Source organism: Atractosteus spatula, chromosome 25 (assembly GCF_055471065.1).
Source record: "Atractosteus spatula isolate fAtrSpa1 chromosome 25, fAtrSpa1.hap1, whole genome shotgun sequence".
In the NCBI taxonomy this organism is placed as follows: Eukaryota; Metazoa; Chordata; class Actinopteri; order Semionotiformes; family Lepisosteidae; genus Atractosteus; species Atractosteus spatula.
In genome coordinates this window covers 8,548,459-8,575,102 of record NC_142730.1, presented here as the reverse complement: position 1 = coordinate 8,575,102, position 26,644 = coordinate 8,548,459, and the positions used below count along the sequence as shown (strand labels likewise).

At 50.6% G+C, this 26,644-nt stretch overlaps 2 protein-coding genes across 3 annotated transcripts in view; one reads left to right on the top strand and one right to left on the bottom strand.

The window, feature by feature from the left end:
- Nucleotides 1-11,917, top strand: part of myo1eb (myosin IEb) — a 35,131-nt gene extending 23,214 nt beyond the window's left edge. Inside the window, exons 19-27 of the mRNA XM_088905900.1 lie at nt 623-737; nt 2,530-2,699; nt 3,886-4,031; nt 4,950-5,096; nt 5,425-5,582; nt 6,489-6,563; nt 6,838-7,036; nt 7,950-8,125; nt 9,795-11,917. Coding sequence (XP_088762026.1) covers nt 623-737; nt 2,530-2,699; nt 3,886-4,031; nt 4,950-5,096; nt 5,425-5,582; nt 6,489-6,563; nt 6,838-7,036; nt 7,950-8,125; nt 9,795-9,871 — 1,263 coding nt within the window. The 3' untranslated portion in view covers nt 9,872-11,917. The remainder of the gene's footprint in view (nt 1-622; nt 738-2,529; nt 2,700-3,885; nt 4,032-4,949; nt 5,097-5,424; nt 5,583-6,488; nt 6,564-6,837; nt 7,037-7,949; nt 8,126-9,794) is intronic.
- Nucleotides 11,918-11,924: 7 nt separating this feature from the next.
- Nucleotides 11,925-26,505, bottom strand: mindy1 (MINDY lysine 48 deubiquitinase 1). Of its 2 annotated transcripts, XM_088905898.1 has the most exons (11): nt 26,362-26,505; nt 25,580-25,759; nt 22,719-24,407; nt 22,217-22,274; nt 20,169-20,233; nt 17,916-18,074; nt 17,218-17,320; nt 16,434-16,576; nt 15,810-16,007; nt 14,827-14,970; nt 11,925-14,673 (listed from the first exon to the last, which is right to left on the bottom strand). In XM_088905898.1, exons 3-11 carry the CDS (start codon nt 23,352-23,354, stop codon nt 14,590-14,592), a joined length of 1,590 nt encoding a protein of 529 aa, XP_088762024.1. In that variant the 5' UTR covers nt 23,355-24,407; nt 25,580-25,759; nt 26,362-26,505; the 3' UTR covers nt 11,925-14,589. The 2 variants fall into 2 exon arrangements, with proteins under 2 accessions (XP_088762024.1, XP_088762025.1); XM_088905899.1 differs by lacking the exons at nt 25,580-25,759; nt 26,362-26,505 and adding an exon at nt 25,408-25,499.
- Between the last annotated feature and the right edge of the window lie 139 nt (nt 26,506-26,644).

Sequence of the window (26,644 nt, the reverse complement as noted above, 5' to 3'; positions counted from 1 at the left end):
AGGTTTTCACACCCCTGATCAGAAGTGGTCGAAGTAGGTCAGTTCTTTAACCCTGAGATATAGCATTACTGTAGGGTGAAAGAGAGAGAATTATCCAGTGAATTTTATTTTTGCAGTTGGATGAAGAATTCATCAAAAATTGCACACTTTTTAAGCTCATCTTAAAATGCCAAGTTTTGATGAACAAAGTAGTTGTACTTGCGGTCCTGTGCTTAATTTGTCTTTTAAGTGATTGATTGACCTTTCTGAAAAGATTTGGCCCGTCTCACACCCCCCCAGAAAGGGCATCTTGCACCCCCAGGGTGAGATCCACTGGGTTCATTGTGTCTTTAAGTTCTGTCGAGCTCTTAACTGAAGCACAGAGAAGATCAAGCACTCTCTCCGAGTGCTACTCTTCAAAGTTTTGCTTTTGTAGTCTCTTAAGAAAGCAATGGTGTTCTTGCTCATTATCACTTGCGAGGCAGAGTTAAGACAGGGGCCGGAGAATTAAAGCACACATCTCCTGCTACACCAGCATTGAAAGCATGGGAAGATAACACTGTTATTGAGATGAAATAAGCCTCAGATCTATGCCCCGGGGGTGCGTGGGCAGCCATGCAGTGATGCCACGGTCTCTCCTCAGCTGTTCCTGCTGGAGGAGATGAGGGAGAGGAAGTACAATGGCTACGCCCGGGTCATCCAGAAGGCCTGGCGCAAGCACATCGCCGTGCGCAAGTACGTCCGCATGCGGGAGGAAGGTGAGACCTGAGGCGGCGCCGCCCCCTGTCTGTCCCCTGAAGCACTACAGCAGGCTTTCCGCAGCCCTGCCTTGGGCTGCAGAGTGTAGGGATGCGAGGATCGCAGCGCAGTCCAGTGAAGGTTTGAGATGAGTTTGATTTTGACGAAAACGGCCTCTTCCGGAGAACACTGAAGGAGACGCGCAGAAGCCAGCAGCTCTATCACCCTGCAGCTCCCAACTGGCAGCCCCACTGGAGCTCAGCAGGTGTGAGCCTGGCCAGTACCTGGAGGGGAGACTCCTGGGAAAGCTGAGACTGCTGCTGGAAGAGGTGTTAGTGGGACCAGTAGGGGGTGCTCACCCTGCGGTCTGTGTGGGTCCTAATGCCCCAGTATAGTGACGGAGACACTATACTGTAAAAAGGTGCCGTCCTTCAGATGAGACATAAAACTGAAGTCCTGACTCTCCATAGTCATTAAAAAATCCCAGTGAGTTTCTCAGAAAGAGTAGGGATGTTGCCCCAGTGCCCTAGCCCAATTTCCCCCATGGCCTTTACCCATCATGGCCTCCTAATAACCCCCATCTGTGAACTGGCATCATCACTCTGCTCTCCTCCCCACTGAGAGCTGGTGTGTGGGGAGCGGACTGGCGCATCATCCAGGTGGGGGATACACACTGGTGGTGGTGGAGGGGATCCCCATGACCTGTAAAGCGCTTTGAGTGAAAAGAGCTACATAAGTGTAAGGAATTATTAATTATTATGATAAATTATATATAATGATTATATATTTCATTATATATTTATAATCTGCAATTTCCCTCATGGGATCAATAAAGTATCTAAATAAAATTAATACATTTTTTTAAATATTTATAAATTAAATATATAAGGTGTATTTCCCACAGAGCCCCGAATTGCAACAGTGTTACAGAGGGTTTTATAGTCCGAGTCCAGTTACCATCAATGAAGTGTCCGATGGCTATTCTTGATGTTACGTACAACAGAAGGTGTCTGTTTAAAATTCTCTCAAGCCAGGTCAGGAGTAATGACCGCAGGCCAGAGCCTGATTTCTACAGTAGTGAGCTTCTGGCACAACACCAAGCAAAAAAACTGATGAGACACAAACACAGCAGAGAAAATCTTTCCCCCTGCCTCCCTGTTTTGTTTTTCCAGTTGGTGAACTACCCTGAATAATTCCAACAAAAGAGGAAACAAAAATTAGAGGCGATGCCTCCGCAGTCACATTTTTACCCGTTGTGCTTTATAGTATCATTACCTGGTGGCACAGTGGTGGGCAGTCAGTGGTGTTCCCCTGCTGGTTCTCGCCTTGGCTTTGAACTCATAAGATAAGATCACTTTATTGGCCCTATATAATTTCTTGCATTAGGAATTTGTCTTTTCGCAGACCCCAGCTTGCTCTCCATGAGACACAGACAGGGAGAGAAGCTGGGGGTCAGAGCGCAGGGTCAGCCATTTATACGGCGCCCCTGGAGCAGTTGGGGTTCAGGGCCTTGCTCAGAGGCCCAACAGAGTAGGATTCCTCTGCCAGCCATGGGATTTGAACCGGCAACCTTCCAGCCACAGGCGCAGATCCTGAGCCACAGAGCCACCACTCATCTGGCTGTGCTGTAGAGTCGGGTCAAGTTTGGAGTAAAAGCAGTGAAATCTCCACTGCTCTTCCAGTACCCAAAGCTACAGTACTCTACTAGTCCTGTACAGTACAGGGACGATGTGATTTCACAGTCAGGATGGTGCGTTCCTGGGTGAAGACTGTACTTCACATGTCTCTTTCTGCTGTCCCACCCACCCGCAGCCTCAGACATCCTGCTGAACAAGAAGGAGCGACGCAAGAACAGCATCAACCGGAACTTCATGGGCGACTACATCGGCACCGAAAACCACCCCGAGATCCGGCAGTTTGTGGGCCGGAGGGAGAGGATCGACTTTGCGGATGTGGTGGTGAAGTATGACCGGCGCTTCAAGGTGAGAGCGCTACTCCTGGGACAGCAGGCATTGCTAATCAAACACAGCGCGGATGCTCAGACCCCCAGAGCTTCCAGCACAGACACTGCTAATCGAACACCGCATGGATGCCCAGACCCCCAGAGCTTCCAGCACAGACATTGCTAATCGAACACAGCACAGATGCTCAAACCCCCAGAGCTTCCAGCACAGACACTACTAATCGAACACAGCGCAGATGCTCAGACCCCCCAGAGCTTCCAGCACAGACACTACTAATCGAACACAGACCCCCCAGAGCTTTCAGCACAGACACTGCTAATCGAACACAGCGCAGATGCTCAGACCCCCAGAGCTTCCAGCACAGACACTACTAATCGAACACAGCGCGGATGCTCAGACCCCCAGAGCTTCCAGCACAGACACTGCTAAACAATTTAAACAGTGGTCTCTGATCCTGGAGAGTAGATGTGTCTGTATGCAAGCTGAGTTAGGTTCTAGTGGAGGAAAAAAAGCTATGTTAGTGCAAGCCAGGAATTGACGAATTGACTAATTGAATTTTGGATAAGGGCTGGAATGAAAACCGGCAGATGAACCTCAGTTGTACATTCCCAAAATGCACCTGTTAGTACTGTTAAAACAGAGCTATAAATGAGAGGAGGTCATCTGTCTCGTTGCCATTAGCTTATTGAGGGATCCCACAGCAACCAACTTCATTTCTACAGCAGTGGTAGCTTTCCGGCCCCCTACAACTTTCTCTGTAAAGAAACACTTCTTGATTTCAATCCTAAGTGTTTGTCCTCTCAGTTTCTGCTTGCCACTCTAGCTCGCTGATTCATGACTAAGCCTTGGGTTGAATTGTTAGGATGCTTGGTAAAGGTCTAGAGAAACAGGAAGCTTGTTTGCAGATTGCTCCAGTCAAGTGCTGTATAAAGGGTACAAACACAAGTTTGGCCAGGGCCTTAAGGGAATTTCCTACGCCGACCGACTGAAGGAACAGAACTCTCTTGATACCTTCATAACATCTCATGCAGAGTCACACAATGCCGGTTTTCAAGTGCTGTTACCCATCTCCTTTCCAGTTTGATAACACCTAATGACCAAATCTTCATTAAGGTGGGAAAAGACCTGCGGTTTGGTGGGAGATGCTGCTAAACACGTTTGTTGTGTGACCTCTTGACCTTTCTCCTCCCCCCGCCCCCTTCAGTCAGTGAAGCGTGACCTCATCTTGACCTCCAAGTTCCTCTACCTGATTGGGCGAGAGAAGGTGAAACAGGGCCCGGAAAAGGGCCAGATCCAGGAGGTGCTGAAGCGGAAGATCGAGCTGGAGAAGGTGCAGTCAGTCTCCCTCAGGTATGGGTGACCGATGAATACTCTTTAACAGCGGCCATGAGCGTCCTTGAACCACATCAGGCTTGGAAATCGTGGACGTCTCATGCTGAAACCAACCCAGACACTTTTCTTTCCTTAAGTTTTTTCCATCTTCAATCCTTACTTTATATTATGCATTCATGCGGTTTGGATTTGCCAGTTGAGTTTCTGCTCTGATGGTAAGACCCCTGCACTGTACAGGCAGATCAAAGGTCTGCTGTCCTTCGATGTCCACCTGCAAAGCGTTTCAGCTCTGAGACCCCACGGGCTCTGAGGTGACCTGCTGTCCTCTAACATGCCCACCTACTGATCCATTCAGCTCTGACCCCCTATGGGCTCTGAGGTGATCTCCTGTCCTCTGACACACTGTGTGCTCCAAGATGCCTTGCAGAAGAGTTGGCACTGACTGGAGAAGCAGCGACTCTCTCACTGATGTGAGGCTCCAGGCATAGGATTCCCTGTCTTGTCAAAATCTGAGAGAAGCCCCTCTTCATCTAAACTTGCCCCAACCTGAACAGTGCTCTACCCCCTTATACACTGCCTCCTGGTGCCCCTCCATGCTGCTTTTTAAAAGCATTGTGCACTCGGAGGTGCAAATGTCAGTAGGTTTCTCAGACTTGTTTCACACAATGTTCTGAGAGAGACATCCACTGTCAGAGTTAAAAAATGTCACAGAACACTGTCAACGAAAGAGCTTGGAGAGCAGTGAACCTGCTAGACCAATGAACCAGTCAGTCACTGTAACGGCGTGTCCCTGCGGAGCTCTTCCTGCAGTTGATATGTTTGTTGCATCAGCATAAGAGTCTTTTAAATACTTTCATACGATGGAAGCCGGCAACCCCACCTTTACGCTCCTTGCAAAGCCTAAGGAAGTTGAGATGGACTCACTCTCGTCTCCAGCACCCTACAAGATGATTTCTTCATCATCCACGAGGAGCACTATGACAGTGTCCTCCAGAGCACCTTCAAGACGGAGTTCCTCAGCCTGCTGTACAAGCGCTACGAGGAGAGCTGCCAGCGCAAACTGCCCCTCAAGTTCAACAACCTGTGAGTGTGCAGGCCCCAGATCCGCCTGTCTGCCTGTCTGCCTGTCTGCCTGTCTGCCTGTCTGCCTGTCTGCCTGTCTGCCTGCCTTAAAAGCTGTGAGCACACACTCCAAACCAGCCTGTCTCTCTTTCTGTCACTTTATCAAGCTGTGAGCACACAGACCCCAAACCAGCCTGTCTCTCTGTTTGAGTGCTGCCTCACTCAAAAAGTTTTTCATTCTCAGACACACTTTCTGACCCAGCTTTGCCCTCTGCCAGTCTGTTGTCCTGTGTTCCCCCTGGCACTGCGCTCACTCGTCCTGCCTGCGTCTCCATCCCTCTCCTCCCAGGCTGGAGTTCAAGGTGAAGAAGGGGGGCTGGGGTCCGTTCGGAGCCTCGGGGTCCCGGCAGATCCAGTTCACGCCGGGGCCCGGGGACGAGGCCGTGCTGAAGCCCAGCGGGAAGGTCCTGACTGTCAGCATCAGGCCCGGCCTGCCAAAAAACGCCCGTGAGTCTCTCGCCTCCCATGTCACTCTGAGGTCTTTCTCAAACGAAATAGTTAATCGCAGATACGGGGGCAGTGTATAAGCACTTATCATGCCCATCGTTTTCATTCCCCACCGATCATCCAAGCAATGTGGGGGGCTGATCTTCCTCTTGTAATCTCTGGGGATCCTCTGGGCGTTGGAGCAGGAGTTTTTCCAGCCCGGCAGAGTGGAGCCCCCAGTCAAAGCCACCGGCCAGCATCTTCAATCCCCAAGAAGCAGGGCCCAGCTGGCTGAGTCCCGCTGGTGTTGGGGTGTTGCCTGTCGGGGTGCTTTCTGCTGTTGGAGGGACACTGCAGGGATCGCAGCAAGAGCTGCGCCTCTCCTCCGGTCGGCCTGGAACCCCCCTCGGACTCTGGGAGCTCACAGACAGGAAGGCGGGTGGGAGATGTGTCCACAGATCCCTCCTTCTCCCTGTTGGGCTAACACTGACTGGCAACACAGAACAGCTGGGGCTTTCAGTAGAGAAATGATTGCTTTTAGACTGGGGAAAAAGAGAGTCCTTCCTTTACCTTGTGAAAACCCAAGATCAAATGAATTGCAGAAGTTGAGTTGAGTTGCAGAAGGTACATTCATTAATTATTGTCTTCATTTCTTTGAACTTCATAGAAAAGTAGCCAAAATCTGGAAGAAATGAAATGATGTTAAATATCGGAAATGGCAGCATCAACAAACAGGGCGGTTAAAGGAGTGATTTAGTGACGCGGGGTTGGTACTCCTGTCTGGAGCAGGACCCAAACCCTGGGGCGGCTCGGACTGCTGTGCAGCGGGAGTCTGATCTCGAGCCCGAGCTCTGGATCGGGGGTGGGGGGGCGGGTTCTGTCCGCGTCTCTGACTCTGTGCCCCTGCCCTGTTGCCTTTTTCCGTAGGCCCGACCCGAAAGGACAAGAGGAAGAGCGTCTATTTGGGGAGCCAGAACCCCAGCGCGGGACGGTACGCACAAGGTAAGTGCCGTTCGAGGGGTGAACGGGTGTCCCCCCCAGGATTATAAGCGAGTCAGCAGCAGGGGGAGCTCTTGAGATCAGGATGGTGAGGTCACCTGTGGGCGGAGCTTCTTCCCACCAATCGATTTTGTTTTCTAGGGGTGGGGTTGGAACAGTCTCAACCAATTCCTGTCTTTCCGGAGGGGGGGAACACTGCAGTGGCCTTTCTGCACCCCAGTGTTTGGTTTACCTTCGCTGCCTCGCTCACCCTGTCTCTCCTCTCCCGGGCCGCCAGGCTCTCTCAGGAACGACGGCGCTGGACCAAGGCAGCGCGGCTCCAGGAACCCTCAGCCCTCCACCCGCCAGTCCCTCCTGCTCCGGCAGGGCAGCGTGGACCAGCCCACCCTGCCCCGGCACCGCGGGCCCCAGCCTCGGCACCAGGGGCCCCAGCCCAACATGGACTTCATGAACGTGCCCGAACAGGGAGTGGCAGGGTGAGAGAGACTGAGAGCCTCTCGCAATCTTGTGCGAGTGTTTCGCGTCACAGTGCAGCTTCGGAGCTGTGGCACGCAGTGCAGCCCAGAGGCAGCCAGGGGGCGACAGCGAGCGCGTGCATCGGGCATCATCTCCTGTGCACTTGTTTCTCTGGCCAGTGCAAACCCCAGGAAACTGTCTTACTGCATCAGTGTCTGTTGTGTTTCTGGCCAATAGAGATACCGGCTTTTGTATAACCCATCAGCTGATTTTTCCAAAGCTGGTTGCCCTGTTAGGACTGAGTGAAGTTTGAGGAAAGTAGTTTTTGCTCCTCCTATTGGAGAACCGCGAGATCACATCCCAGGTGTGGTCCTGCTTGTTGTACCTTGAGTGAGGTGTCTCCAGATGGCTTGGGTCACACTGTGTCCTGCTCTGCATGAAGACCCCACTTAGTTTTCCCCCAGAGTACACCCTCAAGTTTCAGGGTTTAGTGCACAGCAGCAGTTTGTGGACATACAGTTAAGGTTTGTAGCACTTCTGGAGTTTTGAGGACCCAGGTGGATTTTATGGACTCTCAATTCAATTCAGTTTTATCTGTATAGCGCTTTTTACAATGGACATGGTCACAAAGCAGCTTTACAGATTTCTGGGACTGGAGCCCCAGTGAGCGAGCCTAAGGCGACAGTGGAAAGGGAAAACTCCCTCAGATTAAAGTAGGAAGAAACCCTGAGAGGACCCAAGGCTCCTCCTCTGGCCAGCACCAGGAAATTAAAATGAACACACATGACTCTGTCAGACTCTGTCGGAGCCTGTCCCATTTTCTTGTCCTCCAAGCATGTTCATGTCTGAAGGGGCTGTTGCTTTCTTCAGTGTTGAAGTGCCAGGCTTCTGCAGATGGCCACGTGTCTCTGACGTGTCTCCTCCCCCCATCAGGTTGCATCGCAGGCGCTCCCAGGAGACCAAGCCCGTGCCGGGGGTGGGTCGCCCCAAACCGGCCCCCAAGCCCAAACCCAAGAGCCCTCAGTGCCGGGCGCTGTACGCCTACGATGCCCAGGACACGGACGAGCTCAGCTTCAACGCCAGCGATGTCATCGATATCCTCACCGAAGGTACGGGCGCGCGGCGTGCCCTGGCGGTGCCAGGGATCTCCGACCCACATGCCCCCACAGACACCTGGCGCTGCTGTTGTGCTGTGTAGAAATGTCATCTTGCCCACGGTACTCTCAGTATTTAAAGCCACGCACAAGACAGCAGAAGGCCTGAGTTTGTCAGACCTGCTTTATGAACTTAATGCCACTGAGCGAGTGAACGTATATGTGCCGACGTGTCACCACTGGTAGACATGCTGTTTTAGGACCAATATTTAGGGAAACTAACAGATGGGCAGGGATGGTGCCAGGGGAAGAATCTGTAGGGGGGGCGTCGATATTTCGGTTGAAACGGAGATGTTGCAACTACCCATGTGAAATCCCGCAACCATGCCACTGATTAGTGCTTCGTGATGGAAGATAACGACGAGCCGTCTGGTATTGAGCGATGAAGTAGTTTTACGTTCATCAGCCCTGTCACGAAGTGAGGAAACTCAGGATCGAAAGCCTCCAGACCTGTTTCTAGGTTGGGGTGATCTAACTCCAGTATCAGACGGCCAGCACAGGGTTCCTGGGTTTCTTCAGAGCAGCAGTGCTGTAGAGCTGGGGGAGGTTAGTAATTAGGTTGTGAAATCAGCTCATTACTGCCTGAGGACTTGAAATGCAAAAAAAAAAGCCTTACAGGCACGCCACTCCTCCAGTGTCTGTTGACAACTCTGTAACAGATTGTTTTTAAATCGCTCTTTACCGATAGAGATGAAAGAAGATCAGAAACAGACCCAGGGCAACAGGCATTAAGAATATTTACCTTTTTATAATAGTGTACAGCATGGTGCTGCCAGTACATAATAATAATTCCTTACACCTCTAATAGCGCTTCTCTGGACACTCCACTTAAAGCGCTGTACAGGTCATGGGGATCCCCTCCAGCACCACCAGTGTGCAGCCCCACCTGGATGATGCTCCAGTCCACTCCCCACACCAGCTCTCAGTGGGGAGGAGAGCAGAGTGATGATGCCAGTTCAGAGATGGGGGTTACTAGGAGGCCATGACTGGTAAAGGCCATGGGGGAAATTGGGCTAGGGCACTGGGGTAACATCCCTACTCTTTCTGAGAAACTCACTGGGATTTTTAATGACTATGGAGAGTCAGGACTTCCGTTTTATGTCTCATCTGAAGGACGGCACCTTTTTACAGTATAGTGTCTCCGTCACTATACTGGGGCATTAGGACCCACACAGACCGCAGGGTGAGCACCCCCTACTGGCCCCACTAACACCTCTTCCAGCAGCAGCCTCAGCTTTCCCAGGAATCTCCCATCCAGGTACTGGCCAGGCTCACACCTGCTGAGCTCCAGTGGGGCTGCCAGCTGGGAGCTGCAGGGTGATAGAGCTGCTTGCTTAAATGAACATTGATTCATTTTATCTGGTACCCCTAAAAGAAATGCATCTTCGTTGACCCTTTGAGGTGCAGCCACCTGTGATTTTGTCCTCTCTTCTACGATTGGTTGATCTTTCCAGCATCCCGCCTCTCCAGGTCTTCTCAGAGTTTCATGCTCCTGTGAATGTTGTGATCTCTGTACCTGTGCCGAGGGTTGAGTGAAAACGCTGAAAGCCTTGTACTGCTTCAATGAAAGGAGAGGACCACTCTGATGCCCTTCCTGATGAAACCTGCTTGTCTTCACCCCCAGATCCCTCAGGCTGGTGGTACGGGAGACTCAGGGGAAAGGAAGGCATGTTTCCAGGCAACTACGTGGAGAAGATCTAGAGAGGGCGCCCCCGTGTGGTGGAGTGGAGACACTGCAGGGGCCACATCCTGGACGGGCAGAGGATGAAAAATAGCGAGATGCGTCTTCCTCTCGTCTTCTCGGACGGATTGCACTCACTCCTTCACAGGCCTGGTAACAGTGGAGCGCTGTGTGTCAGGGACAGAAATCTCTCTCTAATAACTGGCTTCCTGTCTTATTTCCCATTTAGTGACCAAAGTCCCAGGTGTTTTGAGGTGGGCATCTTAGATGGCAGTCTCCATAGCTGGTGTGGTTAGGAAAACAAAAGATCAGTAGCCAAATTAGAGAGATTTTCTGGGGTTTTTTTTAAGATCATTATTGCTAAATTGTGGTATTACATTTAAAAATCAATATTTATAGGTTTTAAAAGCAAAGAATATTGTTTTGAGTCGGATACATCTGTCTGTTCTGCTGGTCTAAATGGCATTGTCTCGCTTCAGTATTTCAGTTTTGATTTCAGAGTTTTTAATATGTTTGAGTATGTCATGCACAAGACAAAGGGAGTGTTTTTAACTTTCCGATTCAGTGTTGCCTAAATTGGCTGTCAGGAGAGGATGGATCTGCTTCTTCAGGTTCAGCAGTAAAAGATCCAGCACCGAGGAGCAGATTTTTAACAGGCTGTACTTGTTTGTCAGCGCCCCCGTGTGGCTGGTTAGTGAAACTGTCATGAACAAATTTTTCTCCCTGTGTTGCATTGTTGGAATTTTTATAAAAGCTTAACCAGTTGTGTTTTTCCACCCATACTTTTTTTTTTAAACTTGTAAACATGAATTTTAATGCTGTCCTTGTGGCCAAGAAATCGGGCGACCTCACCCGTGTACTTTCTGGATGTGAAATAATAAAATAACACTGCACAGAGTTGAAGTGCTCCGTCTTCACAAAACCACCTGCAAGATATCCGATGAAGGCTCTGGCTTTTGTCCCATTACATTAATTTTTTCCACATTTTTAGCTCTCCCTTTCTTCACATGGAATTTCGGGTTCTTTTTGTGTGTTCACCCTCATGTTTTGAAGTGGCCAGTATTCAGTCTGCTGGCCTCAGCTCTGCAACCCTCATGACTCGTACCCGTGCCTCAGAGCAGGCGTGGCACCGTGCCGCCTGCTGACGGACCTGCGAGCTCTAGGGCAGCCCTGGGAAATCCCCGGCCTTAAGAAACGGTACCCCAATCTCACGGACATGGGCTCACCTGTGCGCCCCCTTTTGGAGAATCCGTCACTGCGCGCCCTGTGATGTTCGATTTCTTTTCTGCCCGTTACTGGAAGAGAACCGAACCTTGAGCCGGAAAGCGGAAAGGCGCTGCCTGTTCAGCTCCGTCATCTCCGTGTTGTAAACTCGTGGTCCTCCCCTTCTGTGCAACGCCCCGGTCCGAGAAGGGAGCTGCAGGCAGGCCTCCCACGTAGGCAGTGAGTCTCGGACCCGGGACGATCCCATGGGAGTAGAGCAGACCTGGGAGCACCGTTCTCTCGTGCTGGGTCTTCGGATCAGCGCCGACTCCCTTCGAGCCCTGCGGAGCCCCTAGCGTCGGGTAGCTCAGCCAGCAGCAAGGTAGCTTCTCCCTGTGGGACCCAGGTAACTTGGGATCCAATTATCCGTTCTTTGGACCTATTGCGCACGTTTCCTGGGATGCAAACCCACTGGTGGTCAACGCCGTTGGACCACACTTCTGGCAGCCTGGGGATGATGCCCTCCTTCGGACCGGTTAATCCAAAGACCATCTTTTTTCATAAAGCATCTTTCAAGACGCATCATATCGGTACAGACAGGCCGAGTCTGACCGGTTCGTATCCCTAGCAGCTGTGGCTCTCTGACCTTGTAAGGACAGAAGCTCTTGTTCATCTGGTTTCAACTCCTCGCAAGTCACTAAACACTGAAAAGTCACTGAACTTTGATCTTCTTGCCTTACAGTATCTTTCAAGGTGATTATTAATGATTAACATTACAATCGGCCGGGCCCCACTCAAACTGGAGCTCGTGCTGTATGAAATGTAAGATGTTTAAATGAATAATAAAGTGAAAATAAAACCCACGTGCAATCTTCTACATTCTTTTATTGAGGTGACAAAATTAAATACAAAGAAATCTTGAGCTTGGTAAAAAGATGGAGCATGGACATCTTTGTGACTAGTTAGTGTTGAGTAAATGCAGCCCCCGATGTATTTTAAATGCTTTTTTTTTTTTTAACTGAAATGTTCGCACTTCTAGACGGCCGAAAGCTTTTACAGGATTTCCAAATGCTTGCGTGTTCCCTTCTCTGATGTGTTGCTCCTTCCTAAAGTTTCAATCCTCAGATTCGCCGAACCCCAATGAAATGGCAGACCCCCAGCTCAGTCTCGTATCTGCCTGACACCACTCCGATTTGTTTTTACCAGGCCAGAAGAGTTTGGGGACTTGGGAGTGTGACTTTCTGAATGCCTAAACCACGTCCCTTCATTTGCTTTGCCTGTCCACACTGCCAGCCGTAACTAAAGACAGACTAGACAGTCCGAATACCGCAGGCGGTTTGGGGCAGAGGGCTCCCATCGTGCTTGGGGGGCAGGCTGTCCCAGGCAGGCCCACAGAACATCTGGTCCTCTAGCTACAAAAGCAGAAGAGACCCAGCCTGCTAGCAAGGGAGTGACACCCCGTTCCTCTAGGTGCAATGCTTATGAGCCTCCGGCAGGTCCCTACACTGTTCTCGAGACCACGGCTTCACTCATGCCACTGTCGAGAAGCAGTATGGATCCTTTTCATGCTGTGCAATGAGCTATCACACTTGCCCCCTGGGGCCAGAGAGAGGATTCAGTTGCCAGGCTTGTACTGCCAACAGCGGTCTAGAAACCAGTTTTCCACGGAGCCACATCCTGGCTACCTTTCTCCATTTGAAATGCTGCTGGTAAGGGAAACCAGTACAGCTGCAGATCTAATTAATTAAGCAGAATCAATACTGCATGTTAAACTGTGCTTCAGTGCTGCAATGCCTCTAGTTCAGATGCCTAGTAAGTAAAGTTTGAAGAGACTATTCTTGTAGCTGCACATGAGTTTACCAGTAAAGGTGCAGGTTTAGCTGTATATCCTGGGGTCTGTCACTAGCTGACTGGGACCTTGATGTCCCAAGAGGCAGCGCGAGACTAGAGAAACGCAGCTGAGAGAGATGGGTGCAATTCTCCAGCCACGGCGCTCTCTGCTCCTGCTGTCGGCGAGGGTCACCCCCCCCCCCCCCCCCACCCCACTTCAGTCAGTGCAGATCCCCCGATACAGGGCGCTGTGAAATGACGAGTGGCCTGGAGGAGGCTGCCTGCTCTTCCTCCTTCTCCCGTGTGCACGCACAGGTTCGTAGCTGTGAGCCGAGATGTGAAAAAACACTGCTACAACTGTTCCTGTGACCGATTTAAACGCTGTGGGCACACTGTCTGCGAAGAGACAACAGAGAAGACCTCTGGGCAAGCCTGGCCAAGGTACGGAGATTTTTGGCAGGTAAAATTCCTTTTTTCTGATGGGTAACTATGTGGTTCTCTCCCATGGTGAGATGGCAATGGACAGAGATCTTATCGCACATATATACAGTACTGTACAAAAGTCTGGGTTATTTTCAGGTCTTAATCCACTTTAGCTGTAAGAGCAGGCTGAGGATTTCAGATGCAGTGCAAACATGGTCTGGGAAGCCAAGTGGCTGGTAGTTATTCTAAGAGTTCTTTAGGGGGGCATTCTGGAGGCCTGACAGCAATCTGCCTAACAGCCTGCATTTAAGAAAAAATATCATATTCTGGAAAATAAGTGATGTTTTACAGGCAGTTTGGTGTAAGAGTCCTTCAAAGGGTACTTCCATTTGCAGTTTCACTTCATGTGGATGAAGATAATCCACAAATGTGGTCATATACAGATTGCCCTCAGGTACCTGATACCATAACAGACATGAATTCAGTCCACGTGTCCGGGTGTAAGGCTACAGCATCACCGTTATAAATGCTATTAACCACAGGATGCTTCACTGCTGTGCAGAGAGCACGAAGAGTAACCATTTTTAAAGCGGTAACCCAAACTTTTGGAATAATACTTAACGTTTGGTTGAGACACAACATATATGAAAAGGCTGACCATGTTGAAAGACCAGTACCTGACGGACACCAGGCCTATGACTCTCTACTAACCTGGGCCTTACATCAGACAGCAGGGGCGGCCCAGTCCTTCTGGCAGAAACCTGCTGAGCTCCCCAGCAGCCATAACAATGACATTACACCCCCCCCCAGGTCTGGGAATAGGGATCTTAGTCCACCTTTGGACACAGTTTCCCAAAGACCTCCCTTTTCCACGGGGTCTTCAGCTGTCCTGTCAGGGAGGTGCACTGCTCTGCGGCAGACGTTTACTCCATATTACTTTCAATCAGATGGCGGCCAAATAACTTATGAAGGGTCAGTTATATAAAAGCTGGAAAGAAGAGATCCTGCTGGATGAAGACTAACGCAGAGCCCTGTGGGCTGCTGTGGTCTAGATTTTGTGCGTTTCTGGTACAGCACTGATGTGAAACAGTGATGAAACCTACAGGCCCGCCATCACCGTGGCAATGGAAGGAGTCTGGGAGCTGTGGGCTCTCAGCGCAGCGCACCTCTCCCAGCCTACCATCGTCTTCATGCTTCTTCCTGGGGCCCGGGGCTGAGGAAGGTCACCTGCTCTGGACAAGGGCGGGGAAGAGAGTGCAGGTTCAGGCGAGGAGGGGGGTGGTTACAATATGGCACAGTCTGAGTCCTCCTTCTTTTCGGGCCGGCGTCTCTCCGCTGCCTGCCTCCCGGACGCCTGACCTCTGACCTGGAAAAGAGAAACAATAATTAAAAAAATAAAAATAATTTATCATTAATATTATTAATTCCTTCTACAAGTATTTTCTGGACACTCCACGTCGGGCTCTTTCCAGGTCACGGGGATCCCCTCCAGCACCACCAGTGTGGGCGGGCGCAGTACCTGATGCGGTGGCTGAGCGGACTGTGCCTGCGGCTGCTGCTGCTGCTGCTGCTGGTACTCCTCCTGCTGCAGCTGCCTGGCCAGCTCCAGATCGCTGATGGGCGGCGGACTCTGCTGCTGCAGGGACATGGCCACCAGGTAATCCTGCACGAGCACAAGCGGAGAGCGCCGGTCACTCTCAAGGGCTTTCAGACAGGGAACTGAAAGCGTGCTAAACACTAACACTAGAAAACTGTTTTTTACCCAAAGAATTGTCTAAGAGGTTACCAAAACACACAGATGCAGAGGCACTGGGATATTGCCAAACTAATACACTGATAAAAGCATGCAGGCAAGTGACACACTGTCAAAGAAAGGCCAGACGTCCTATTAGCTGTCATCCTGTTCCAATCTCGGAGAACTCGAGAGCAGTTTTACTAGGAGAAGGATCTGATGTGATCAGTGCGCTCTGGAGTAGCAGATGGCATTTCCCTGCATGCAGGTTGCCTGTAGGCTTCTCTGGCCAAATTATTAGGAGCTCCTGCTCCCCGCCCCCACAGTGATATAAACAGATACTCACAGTGGTTAGGGAGTACCTTTAGTGGTATCAACTCTCGTGGTAACTAGAGATGAGGAACATGAGACCACAACAATCCCTAGATCTCAGTCCTAATGAAGAGGAAATGGTAGAATGGACCATTCACCCCACTACAGTTACCATCCTCACAACAGCCCACATCCAGTTCAAGATGTATGTTTAGATGTAACATTACTTGGCAAGAGTTCCTAATATTTTGGCCAGTCAGCTTACACAGCAAAGGCTTCGTAACCATATCCCAGAATGAATGTGATTAGACAAAGTGGTTTTACAAGGAAGCAGAAGCCCATGAAAAACCCTGAGCCAGCTCTTATTCCAGTCCAGTCTCAGTGATTCTGTGGGGATGAGAGAGAGAGGCGTGTCCGGACTCGGGGGGGGGGGCGGCGCGGGGGCCGCGCTCGCTCACCTGGTCGATCTGCCTCTGCTGCGCCTGAGCCTGCGCGGCGGTGAGGGGCGGGGCGGGCGACGCCCGCGGCGGCGGGTGGCACAGGAGGAAGTCGGAGTCGCAGAAGTTGCCGTCGCCCTCCACGTTGTGCAGGCTCTCCCACACCAGCCCCTCCTCCTGCAGGAAGCCCTGGTCCGTCACCAGCAAGTACAGGTGGCCCTGGGAGAGGAGGAGGAGGAGGTGCCCATGCGCCCGTGAGCGATCTGACCACAGGGGCGGCGACACTGCCACTGGTTCACAATTTGCACCCTCCTGTTGGCACTTTTCGACTGTTTCGACTGCAGACAGTGATGATTTTACATCCCAGGTGTGGATGTTGCTACAATTTATGGCAAACATGATCAGCAGTTTCAAGTATTTATGTAATTTCTATAATTAACTGATATTGGTGCAGTATGAAGTGATGTATTGGTCCTTTAGAATCCAGAAAAGTATATTAGAATTGTTTCATTAAAATTATGTTCTGCTTATTATTAGATGGTAGAGCTATGAGATCAGCTGCCAATTAACATGTTTCTAATGGCTGATGCTGAGCTGCCCTGTCACTCTTCCTTTCAAACACAGAGTCCGAGAGTCTCCAGGCACCTTGTGCTTGATCATGGTGCTGAAGTGGTTGTTCCTGAAGAAGACGGAGAGCTCCCCCTCCCGGGCCGTGGTGCTGAGCTCACACAGGCCGTGGTACGACAGCTGGGTCGCCGTGGACTCCAGGAACTGCTCCGCTACCAGGCCTGCCGGGGGCGGGAGAGGTCAAACACACGATCAAAGAGCTGCACATGGGTTTAAGATCCTCATTATTCAGAGCATGAGAAGGAGAAACAGACAACTGACCCGTTAATTGTTCCTGACTGATGAGCAGGAGAGTGAGAGAGCTGGGAGTGATTCCTGACTGATCAGCAGGAGAGTGAGAGATCTGGGAGTGATTCCTGACTGATCAGTCTGAGAGAGCTGGGAGTGATTCCTGACTGATCAGCAGGAGAGTGAGAGAGCTGGGAGTGGTTCCTGACTGATCAGCAGGATAGTTTCCTGACAGAAAATGTTGATTTCATCTGTAGACATAAGTGTTACTAGGTCCACCAGTTGTGTTATTATCTGTAACATTTGAGGAATTAATAGTCAGAGAACTCTAAGAGCTGTGGGACTGGGTACCTCAATGACCAGGTCTGGTCCCATTGTCCAGCTGTAACCATCACCACTCCTCTAGGGAATACCCCGGCTTCTCTGACACACGTTGCAAGGCAAGCCTGATTCAGCGAGATCCTTCTGAATTCCATGCTAAGTCTACTGCCTAAAGGACAATGAAGTCTGCACGCTACAACAGTCCTCAAAGCCCCGTTTCGAGAGTTGGGAAGCCCCTGCCCTGTGCCCGTACCTTCGCTGACTTTGCTGCTGTCGGAGGAGTGCTTGTAGTCGATGATCTTCTCCACCAGCTGGTTGTAGCTCAGCTTGCCCACGGCCTGCGCCATCTCGATGCTCTGGGGAGGGGAGAGAGAGAGAGACGGAGATCAGCCGAGCCCGGTGGGTTTAGCAAGAGGTGCGTCTGCCACCCCCGCCGCTACTGAATGTCTTTAGCTTGTGAAATGAACTAGTGCGCTAACCACATCCTCCCCCAGGGCAAAGGTAAAGCTCACAATATTAAGAAACGATCATCTAGAAAAACATGATGTGGTTTAAACTTGCACAACTGGGTGTGGTTTTTTGCAGCAAAGAGCAGAGCAGTGGATGGTTCAGGAAGATGGCCTACACAGGGACTGCTCCTCTTTTTTAATCTTACTGCATGGTTAGCCTTTTTATTTTTTTAAATCGTTTTGGGACATTTGCACGCGAGAGGTAAAAGGACAGCCTAGCACTCCTGTCCCATCAGCTTCCGTTCGCCTTAGTGTTACAAACGCTCTTCGGGGGAAAAAAACAACCTGTTCGAATGGTTTGCTAAAAGACGAACGTCTACAGCTTGAATGGGCAAAAATGATCAGAAAAAAAAAGGAAAGACTACGGCCAAAAAGACGCAACCCTTTCCGTCACGACGGAGAGGACGGATAGAGCTCTCTTCTCATGTTCACGGGAGGGTACCTGGGGGTCCACCAGCCAGCCGTGGTACAGGGGGATGTCCAGCAGGTCGAAGACGATGCACTCCGGGGTGTACTCGAAATCCGACACCCCCGTGAAGCGCACGTTGACGTCCAGGCCCGTGGACAGCTTGGGCAGGACGGCCATGGCGTCACTCATGTTCTGGAAGGGGAAAGAGACAAAGATTCGGGCTGGCCTGTGCTGGACTATCCGTGCGAGAGCCCAGCGGCTGGCCAGATGAGAAGCAGCTCAGGCCGCTATGTGACGCGAGTCTCTTGCGAACACGCCTGATCTCCGACCCTCCCAGCCAGTCCCGAAGACAGTCATGTAACAGTCTGACTCGCTGGGCACAGAAAGAGTCCTTGATCACATTCACCGTTCTTCACACCTGTCTAAAATTAAGAGGCTCCAGTTCAGTTGTGAACATTTCCTGCCAGATCGCCGGTTCCTGCTCTGGCCAGCCTGGAGACACGTTCCAGTCTTATCCAGGCGCGGAGAATCCTTTGCTCCAACAGAGAGCTGATGCCGTTTTGGCATCTATCATGAAGCATTCGCTTCCCGGGAGAAGAACTTATCCGATTCTTATCCGATTTGGCAGAATAAGAATCCCAATTACCCTCAGGGCCTTCCATTAATCCAGACAGATGATAGAACTCTACCTATTCCCGGGACTGCGTCAACCCAGTGTTCTGGAAGGACACAAAGGCCAGCTACACCCTGAACGGGACGCCAGTCTGTCACAGGGCAGGCACACAAGCACGGGACGAGTCATGCTGAAATTACACAGCCTGCCCTACAGCAGTCGATCGGGTGCTCTTGAGCGAGAGCAGGGCCTCACAGGCCTGTTCCTGGAGGCTCACACACCCGCTGGGTCTCACTGCAGCCCAGCTCCGTGCCCTCATCCGGCCGACAGGTTGTTCCCATCAAGCTTTGAAAGGAACGGCAAGGTTTCACAGGTCAATCCCATCCGTTCAAGAGCTGAAAAACTGTCGAACTGCACGAAGTAAGCCTATTCCTAAAATGGACGAAGGGTTAAATTGTGTGACGGAGATTTGGGCTGCAGGGAAAGCCAGCAGGTGTGTGAACGTCCGGGACCAGGAGCACGAAGCTCTGATGTAAGCCGAGAGAGGGAGCTAATCTGATTCCAGCCTGCGGGTCTCCATTCCAGCTCAGGCTTTAACTACCTGATTATTGGCTTAACTGGAGCAGCTGAACACATTTCCCCAGTTCTTTATATGCTGAAGTTCTAAAGAGACCGGTAAAATATTCGGCTGGGTCACAGCCTTCCCAGACGGGAGTTGTGCCCTCTGCCCCCCCCCCAATACCAACAGACATTTTTTGTTCCAGCCTATAACACAGAGCAATAGGACACATCCCCCTGCTCCTAAGCTTCTTAAGTTTAAGCGGTGCAGTGGCTGCAGAATCCGACAGGAGTAACAGCCTGGGCTCTCGCAGCTGTTGTTGTACAGCCGGCTAGGACGACGTCAGTCGTCAAGCTACTAATGGCCATGTTCTGTCCTGGGCCGTGGATAACGGCAGGCCGCGCCCCAAGCGCGGACGCTCAGACATGCCTCGGGGGAACATGGGGAAGCGAGCTTTGCCTGGGTTTCTGACGCAGGCTGGCTGTGCAGAGCGCAGGCTTCAGCAGTGTAGAAACCAAGAGATCCGAGCCTGAAGTGTCCGTTCGTCAAGCCAAGCTTTATTGTAGGCATACAAGGAGCAACACATTGTATTGCTCAGATGGGATATGGCTCTACACAGCTTATATATACTTTTCTCTGCACCCTTTGAGGTAGCCTTCTCAACAATCTCCAGGACTCAGAAAGCACCTCAAACATTCCTTTCTTATCGGGGAGTTTAGTACAGAAGATGGGAGTTCAGTACAGGGAGGGAGAAGCATCTGTGCTCAAGCAGGAGTGAAGGTGAGAGTTTAGCATGTGAATTCAGCAGGAGTTCACAGCTCCTACCACTATGTGGGTACAGAGTAACATACAGATTCTGCCCGACAGGCCTCCACGCAGGGGGGCGGGGTTCCCGGAGACAGTGGGGAGCCCTGATGCGCGGAAGAAGGCCGTGGAGGAGACAGAACAGCAACCCGGGAAGCAGGTGGCGAGGAGAACAATTCCCTGCCTTTTTAGCGCCCTTGGCTGGCGGTGGCAAAAGAAAAAGGCCGCTTCAGTACCAAACAAGCCCCCTGCTTAAGCCCTGTGAGAAAATAATATTGAAAAGCGCTTGTGTTAGGAAAGCTGTCCGTACCTGCTGAAAATTCAGTTCCAGTCCTTCCGTTTTCTCCCTCGGTTTAATCGATAGAATGCACTCTCCTACAACGGAAGAGAAGATCTAATTTAGTGTCTCAGGAAATAAGGATGATGAGGAAAAATACCGCAAATGAGCTACTTCTGAGCAAAGAAGATCTAAGAGGCTGTAATTAAAAGAGCGTCAAAGAGCTCCAGAGCTGCCAGTCCTCTCTGCTCAGAACGCAGGTTTTGCGCTCCTGTGAGGATCAGGCCAGGTGTGGGAGAAGTAAAGGGTTTTTTTTGTATCTGAGATTGAACAGTAGCTATAGGCCAATATAAGTGGCTACAACCCCCCCACCCCCCCTCCACGGGCAATGGCACAGTCCACCTTTTCTCAAGTGTTACAGAATCTACCTCCAGTGCATCTTTGGGGACGATGGGACATTTAAATATCATGTTACTTGTCCTGCAGTTCAGCATTTTAGTAGAATTTTTAAATATGGTCAGGCCCGTGGGGCTGGACCTTGTGAATTCTTCAAAACTGAGAAAGAAAACCCAATTTGGTCAACCTGATGTTGAATTTCCGGCTGCGGACACCTGGGTTCAGATGTAATAGGGACCACAGTCTGAGTAACTCTAGCTCCGTCATCTACAGCAACAGTGAACGGCCAACACAAAACGCACATAAACCAGACTCCATCATCAGGGAGTGAGATTACTAGCTATGTCCCAGGATCCACGCCCCGGATAACTCTGGAACATCCACCGGGCACGCCTAGCTGTTATGTCCCAAGATCCCGAGCTCTCCGTCTTTACCTCCTATTATTCATGTTACAGTTTGTCCTCTCCTTTTCGCCAGCTGCCGTGCCCAGTGTGGTCTGGCACGCTGTATCGTAGAGAATGCGGTTTCCCAATGTAATTATTCGCTCGGCAGCACCATGGTAACCTGAGTCAGTGTTTTGCATAAAGCGGCTGACAGGACAAGAGCCGTTCTCCTGGAGTCCAGAGATAAAAAGCCTGATCCCCACCCCCGCCCCAGACACGACAGGGCTGCATCATGGTGCTGGAGCTCGGGCAGGCTGTCTCACACGCAGACAGCAGGAGACGAGCTAGGCTGCTCCGCGGCTGGAGTGCTTCTTGCTTTAGGAACTGAAACCCCCCCTTCAGATCTCCATGGCTGTTTTCCCCACCACTTATTCTGCTTCTAAGTTCTTGTATCCGTCGTACAAGGGGCCGGCACCAACTCATGGACAAAAGCAAGTGGCAGGGCCTGGAGGGACTCTTTAATTGCGCAAATCCAGCCCCATCATCCACTTGCACTGATCGATCATGGGCAATCACCGCCGTTCGGAAAGTTTTTATATGATGTGAGTTTAATCATTTGTTAGACTGTGTGAAATGCGTTTAGAGAAATTCAGATTACTTTGATAGAAAAAAACAATCCGTCGTACGAGGAGGACATTCCTAGGGTTACGGCGATTTTTCCAATGGTACGCAGTCGCTATGAATTAAACGTCCGGATAGTGATGGCTCTGGCTGTGTCAGAGCTTAGAAAACAGAAGCACTCCACAAGCCAAAGTGGAGCCAGAACCCATCCATCCGGTTTTAGAATTGCAGGGGAGCTGGAGCTGCTCATCATGGGCCAGACAGACATAAACAGGCACATTAGAGCCAAGTAACCCCCCAGCATGTCTGTGGACGGCAGGAGGAAACCAGAGCCCCTAGGAATCCCACATAAACATGGGGAGAACATGCAAGCTCCACCCAGACAGCACTCCAGGTCCAGAATTGAACCCAGGGCCCCAGCGTTGTGCGGCAGCAATGCTCACCACTGCGCCAATGTGCTGCCCTGACCCAGAGCCAATAAGTCCAAACAAGGCTTTATTATACACATAAGGTGGAATCTTTAGATCCCTTAAGGCCAGGATGGTGAAGCTGCTTATGAAATGCCAGGAGCTCATTAATATTCGTTCCCATAATGCACCCGACATCCATTTCAAGCACAGCATAACCCTGGAAGTCCCCCTCCCCAAATCTGAACAGACACGCAGGCCGATGGCGTCATACCCAGATGTGCCATCAGCTCCTCGGTGGTGATGACTTCCGTCTGGGCGGGCAGCTTGGCCTGGGAGGGGAGGAGAAGAAAGGTCAGACGGGGTGAGGTCGCTGCGCCTTAAAACAGGGGAATCGCAAGTTCACGACTCCAGGCCCTCGGGGTCGCCATTGGCCTCTTGGCAAGGATCGGTTCTGCTTCAGCGTGGAGTTCCCATGTGTACGGATCAGGGCCTGTCACCAAAATATGATTACAACCGGGGAGGGGGGCGTTAAGTCCACTCGGACCGTTTGGTAATTAGTAGCTAAAGGAGGGATCTCCCACCCTGGTCCTGGAGAAAACCTGGTCCAGCAGGCTTTGAAGGTCAGTATTACATCACCAGTTTCTAAAGATGCGGAACAACTCCATTGTGAACCGTGAATCAGGTGCTTGTTAGATCAAGTAACCGGGAGCTCGTTAAGGACTAACCGCTCGCAGGTGTCGCCGGAGTTTAAAACCCGTGGGCTGCTCTCTTACCTTCCACCGCAGGAACAGGATGTTCATGATGGCCAGCAGCGGGCAGGGGCCGTTTTCGCTCTGGGTGACGATGGGGGTCTTCTTCCCTTTCCACGTGATCCACTTCACGAAATAGTACGCGGGCGCGGCTCCCGGGTCCTGGGCAACAGCAACAGCAGCAGCAGCAGCAGCTGCAGCGCCGGCGGTGGCGTCCGCTACAGGCTGGGCCACACCCGCCCCCGCCTCCGAGGCCTCCTCCGTCCCCGGGGCCGAGCACGAAGACAGGGGCTCGTCCAGGGAGCAGCCTTCCCCTTCCGACAGCCCCAGGCTGGGGGCGGAGAGCGAGCCGGACTCGGCCTCCGAGGGGCTGTTGTCGTCCGATCTGTCGCCGCCAACGCCGCCGCCGCCCGGACCCTCCTCTTCCGCTCCGGGCTGGTCGTCAGGGCCTCGGGGCTCCTCGGCTCCCGCCTGTCCCGCTTCCCCGCCCGCCTTCAGGCTGGGGCTCCCGGGGTGCCGGCTCGCCTCCCTCTCCGAAAAGGGCGGCTCGGCGGCCGGCCCCGGTTTCGTTGCCTCTCCGGGCCCCGTCTCCGGCGGGTCCTGTTTACTCGCGGCCTGGAGCTGCGGGTGGCCGAGCGTCTCCGTGCTGTGATCCGCCATGACCGGTGTCGCCCAGCGGGGCCGGCGAGCTCCGCCGCCTTCTCTCGAAAATGACGACCTTACCCGTTTCCTCTCCTGCCCTGTCCTCCCAACTCCCCCGTAAAACGGCAGCGTTTTCCCTCCTAAATTATCTTCGTTTCCCTCGCAAAAGGACGTTTTAACATCGGTAAAAGCCCGCTATAATTCTCGGTTCCCTTGGCGGGTTAGATCATTAACGACTGTCCTGAGAGGGGGAAAAAAAAACAAATTTCGTCAAACGAGACTGAAAACTGTCGCTTTTACAGCCCTGAGTAAAGGTACTTTCGAGACGTAGTGTCCCATTACTTTTTCCATGATTGCAATGGATATTCCAGTTTACACGCAATATAAAACGTATACACACAGCGAGACGTAACCTGCATTATTTTTTTCTATTTACTTTTAAGGCGATAAGATATCTTAGGCTAGGCGTTTCCAGCTCCCAGAACGTTTCCTTACGAAGACGATTTACTTAAATTCCAGGTTTTATTCTCGTTTTCTAGCAATTTACAATATACTGTTTCAATTACTTGCCACTTTAAAATACAAAGCAACTGCTGAATTAAACTGTTTATAATAATAATTTAACAGTTTGAACACGGAACTAATTTACACGTATAAATATACAGTTCTCATATAAAACATTTTTAATTTGTTGAAAAACAATATAAAAAATAGACAAACTTATTGAACGGAGACCGTGTATTTCATTAAAAAGGTACGCGCTACGAGAGGCTGCTATTTAAAACCTCGCAGTTTGCAGAAACGACGCGAAAGGTGAAGCCGTTCGCTTCCGCGTCGTGTCGCAATGGCGTGGCGTGTTTTGTAGTGTGAAGTTTTGTCACAGGATAAACTGTCCTTCACGGGCAACTCGGTGTAAAGTTTTTTTTTTTTGCGGGCTGGAGCTGGACACCAAACTACATAACCTGATTGTTTTTTTTTCTCCCACTGCTTCGTATTAACAGTCGTAAATTGCCCACAGAGGGTAATGAGGTCGCCAAAATCGATACTCTTTATTGCCGTTGTCTTTTCTTTCTGGAAAAAAAAACAGACAAATGTCAATGTAAGATAGGAAGCAGCAATGCGAGACCCGTTTATACAACAAAATATTTCAAAGGCAAAGGTGAAAGTCGAGCCTTGTTTGTTTTTTTTTAAGGACTAGACGGAACAGGAACAGTGTGTTCTTGCACTGCCGGGCTGTGGAGAGTATTTGTCCATAAATACAGTACAAGGTCTCCGTGGGTGTCACGTTATTAATACAGCGTGATTTCCGTGGAAATATTTTTTTTTCCTCTGCACACGTCCTCCTGCGCACTAACAATATATATTGTATGAGAGGGAAAATAATGTATAACCGACAGTTGACACCCACGACTGTGGATTTAACACTGCAGTTTTTCCACCGGTTCTCAAATAATCACGCTCAGACTGAAAGGACGCGTTCATCTTTGTTTTGTTTGCAAAGTACTCGATTCTCTCGTTCTTCAGTTACGAAACCAGCTGATTTCAACATTCAGATACTACTTAGCCAACCTGAATCATTTTAAAAAGCGATCTCGATTAGTTTTCTATTTATATATGTACGTTTCCCTGTAGATGCAACTTCAGTGTATCGGGGAAGTAAGTTCACCCGTCGTCTATCAAGTTCAGTTTTATTTCCGCTGATGTGGTTCTCTGGATTAGCAAATATTTTGCCCTGTTTTTTCCCCACCTTGCGTCTCCTAAAACCGACGCATTTTCTTCTGGGTGCAGCAAATATATATATGTATTTTTAAAAACACACCCAGACCATGTAGACAGCAGTCCATCAGATGGGGCGAGAAAAGTTATTCTAAGGTTACAGAACACGAAGTTGCCGTACCAGCGATCGCACACACGATAGAAATAAGATAAAATTATATGACGCGGCATTGACGATGTAGACGCAGGATTCCGCAGTCGTTTTAACTGTACACAAACAGAGTGGGACAAAGAAAAGTTGATTTTATCCCAGAGCCACAGAGAGCTTATACTCGCCGCTCTCCATGTTTCGTACCTTGTTTTTGCCTAGAAGACGTGATCAGCCTTCGGGTGACGCATCACCGCGTACGCGTCCTGTACATCTCTCGCACGGAGAGCCCCTCTATCATTTCAGATAAATAATAATAAAAAAAACACACCACTACAATTTTTTTTTTCTCTCGCTTTCAAAGTAATGACGTCCCCACCTGCTCTGACTCCCACTGTCTCCGCTTGCAATCAGGGGTGTCTAAGCCGGGCAGGGCACTGCAGATCCCGGCTCCGTCCCCCGGTGTCGTTCGGGCTGATCCGGGCTGCGGGCTGGACTGCGCTCCGAGCACCGTCCGCGGAAAGAGGCAGCGGGCGGCGGCGGACCGGGCTCGACCGGGCTAAGGAGTGGAGAAAAGGGGTGAGGGGAAAAAAAACTCAAAAGTTGTGTACACAACAACTACGTAACATGGCAGCGGTAGAGAAAAGCGCTGCTCTGCCGTCTCGTTTTGGTGACTGGGGACAACGTGTGGAGGGAGGAATGAACTTCACGCGTATCCATTTTTTGGAACCGCTGGGTTGGAGGGTTAGTTTCAATAGCTCCTCCTTCACGGGCAGCGGACTGTGTGAACAGATTGTCCGATCGTCTTGGTCGCAGCACACGAATCTTTTTTTTTAGAAAACGATTAGCTTTGTTTTGTTCTTTTAAAGAGACACACTTTTCGAGCTGGGCTGATAATGAACCCACTGGTGATCCACTGAATATCGCCTTATTTCGCGTGCGCACAAGCTGTGGGTCAAATAATGCGATCGGTTGTTACTGAAGGCACCTAAAATCGAGATCAATAATCTTGGTGGTGATGTGGCAATTTAGCGTAGTTCATGATGAACTATGTTACATTCTAAAATGCAGGTTTCCAAGACAAAAACAAGACAACTCAAACTAACATGCATTTTCTAAATCGCATAGGAGTGGGTAACGTCGTTTTGTTCTGTTCATTACCTTCGAAATAATAATTTTTAGAATGTTTTTTTTTTCAGCTCCAGAAAATGTGGTGGCCGTCATATAAAAGCATTCAAGTCAGTCCTAAAATCTGCAATAGACAGAAGCTGTAGGTTGCAGACAGACACCGCAACACCTTCAAGTGATTGTTTCCGGTCCACTAAGCGGTGGACCTTACCTATATGGCTGCTCATCCTGGCTATTGAAAGGAAAGATGTTCAGTATAGTCTAGAGCGCCCTCTATGGGTCAGGAGAACAACTCGTCACATTTCAGTACTCGCCC

Excerpts from the sequence above, each read along its gene's own strand:
- mindy1 (XM_088905898.1), bottom strand. The coding sequence starts at position 23,354 with ATGGCGGATCACAGCACGGAGACGCTCGGCCACCCGCAGCTCCAGGCC. Across the intron at positions 14,971-15,809 it reads AGCAGAGGCAGATCGACCAG|GATTACCTGGTGGCCATGTC; the intron begins GTGAGCGAGCGC and ends GTGCTCGTGCAG. Across the intron at positions 14,674-14,826 it reads CCGCTCAGCCACCGCATCAG|GTCAGAGGTCAGGCGTCCGG; the intron begins GTACTGCGCCCG and ends TCTCTTTTCCAG.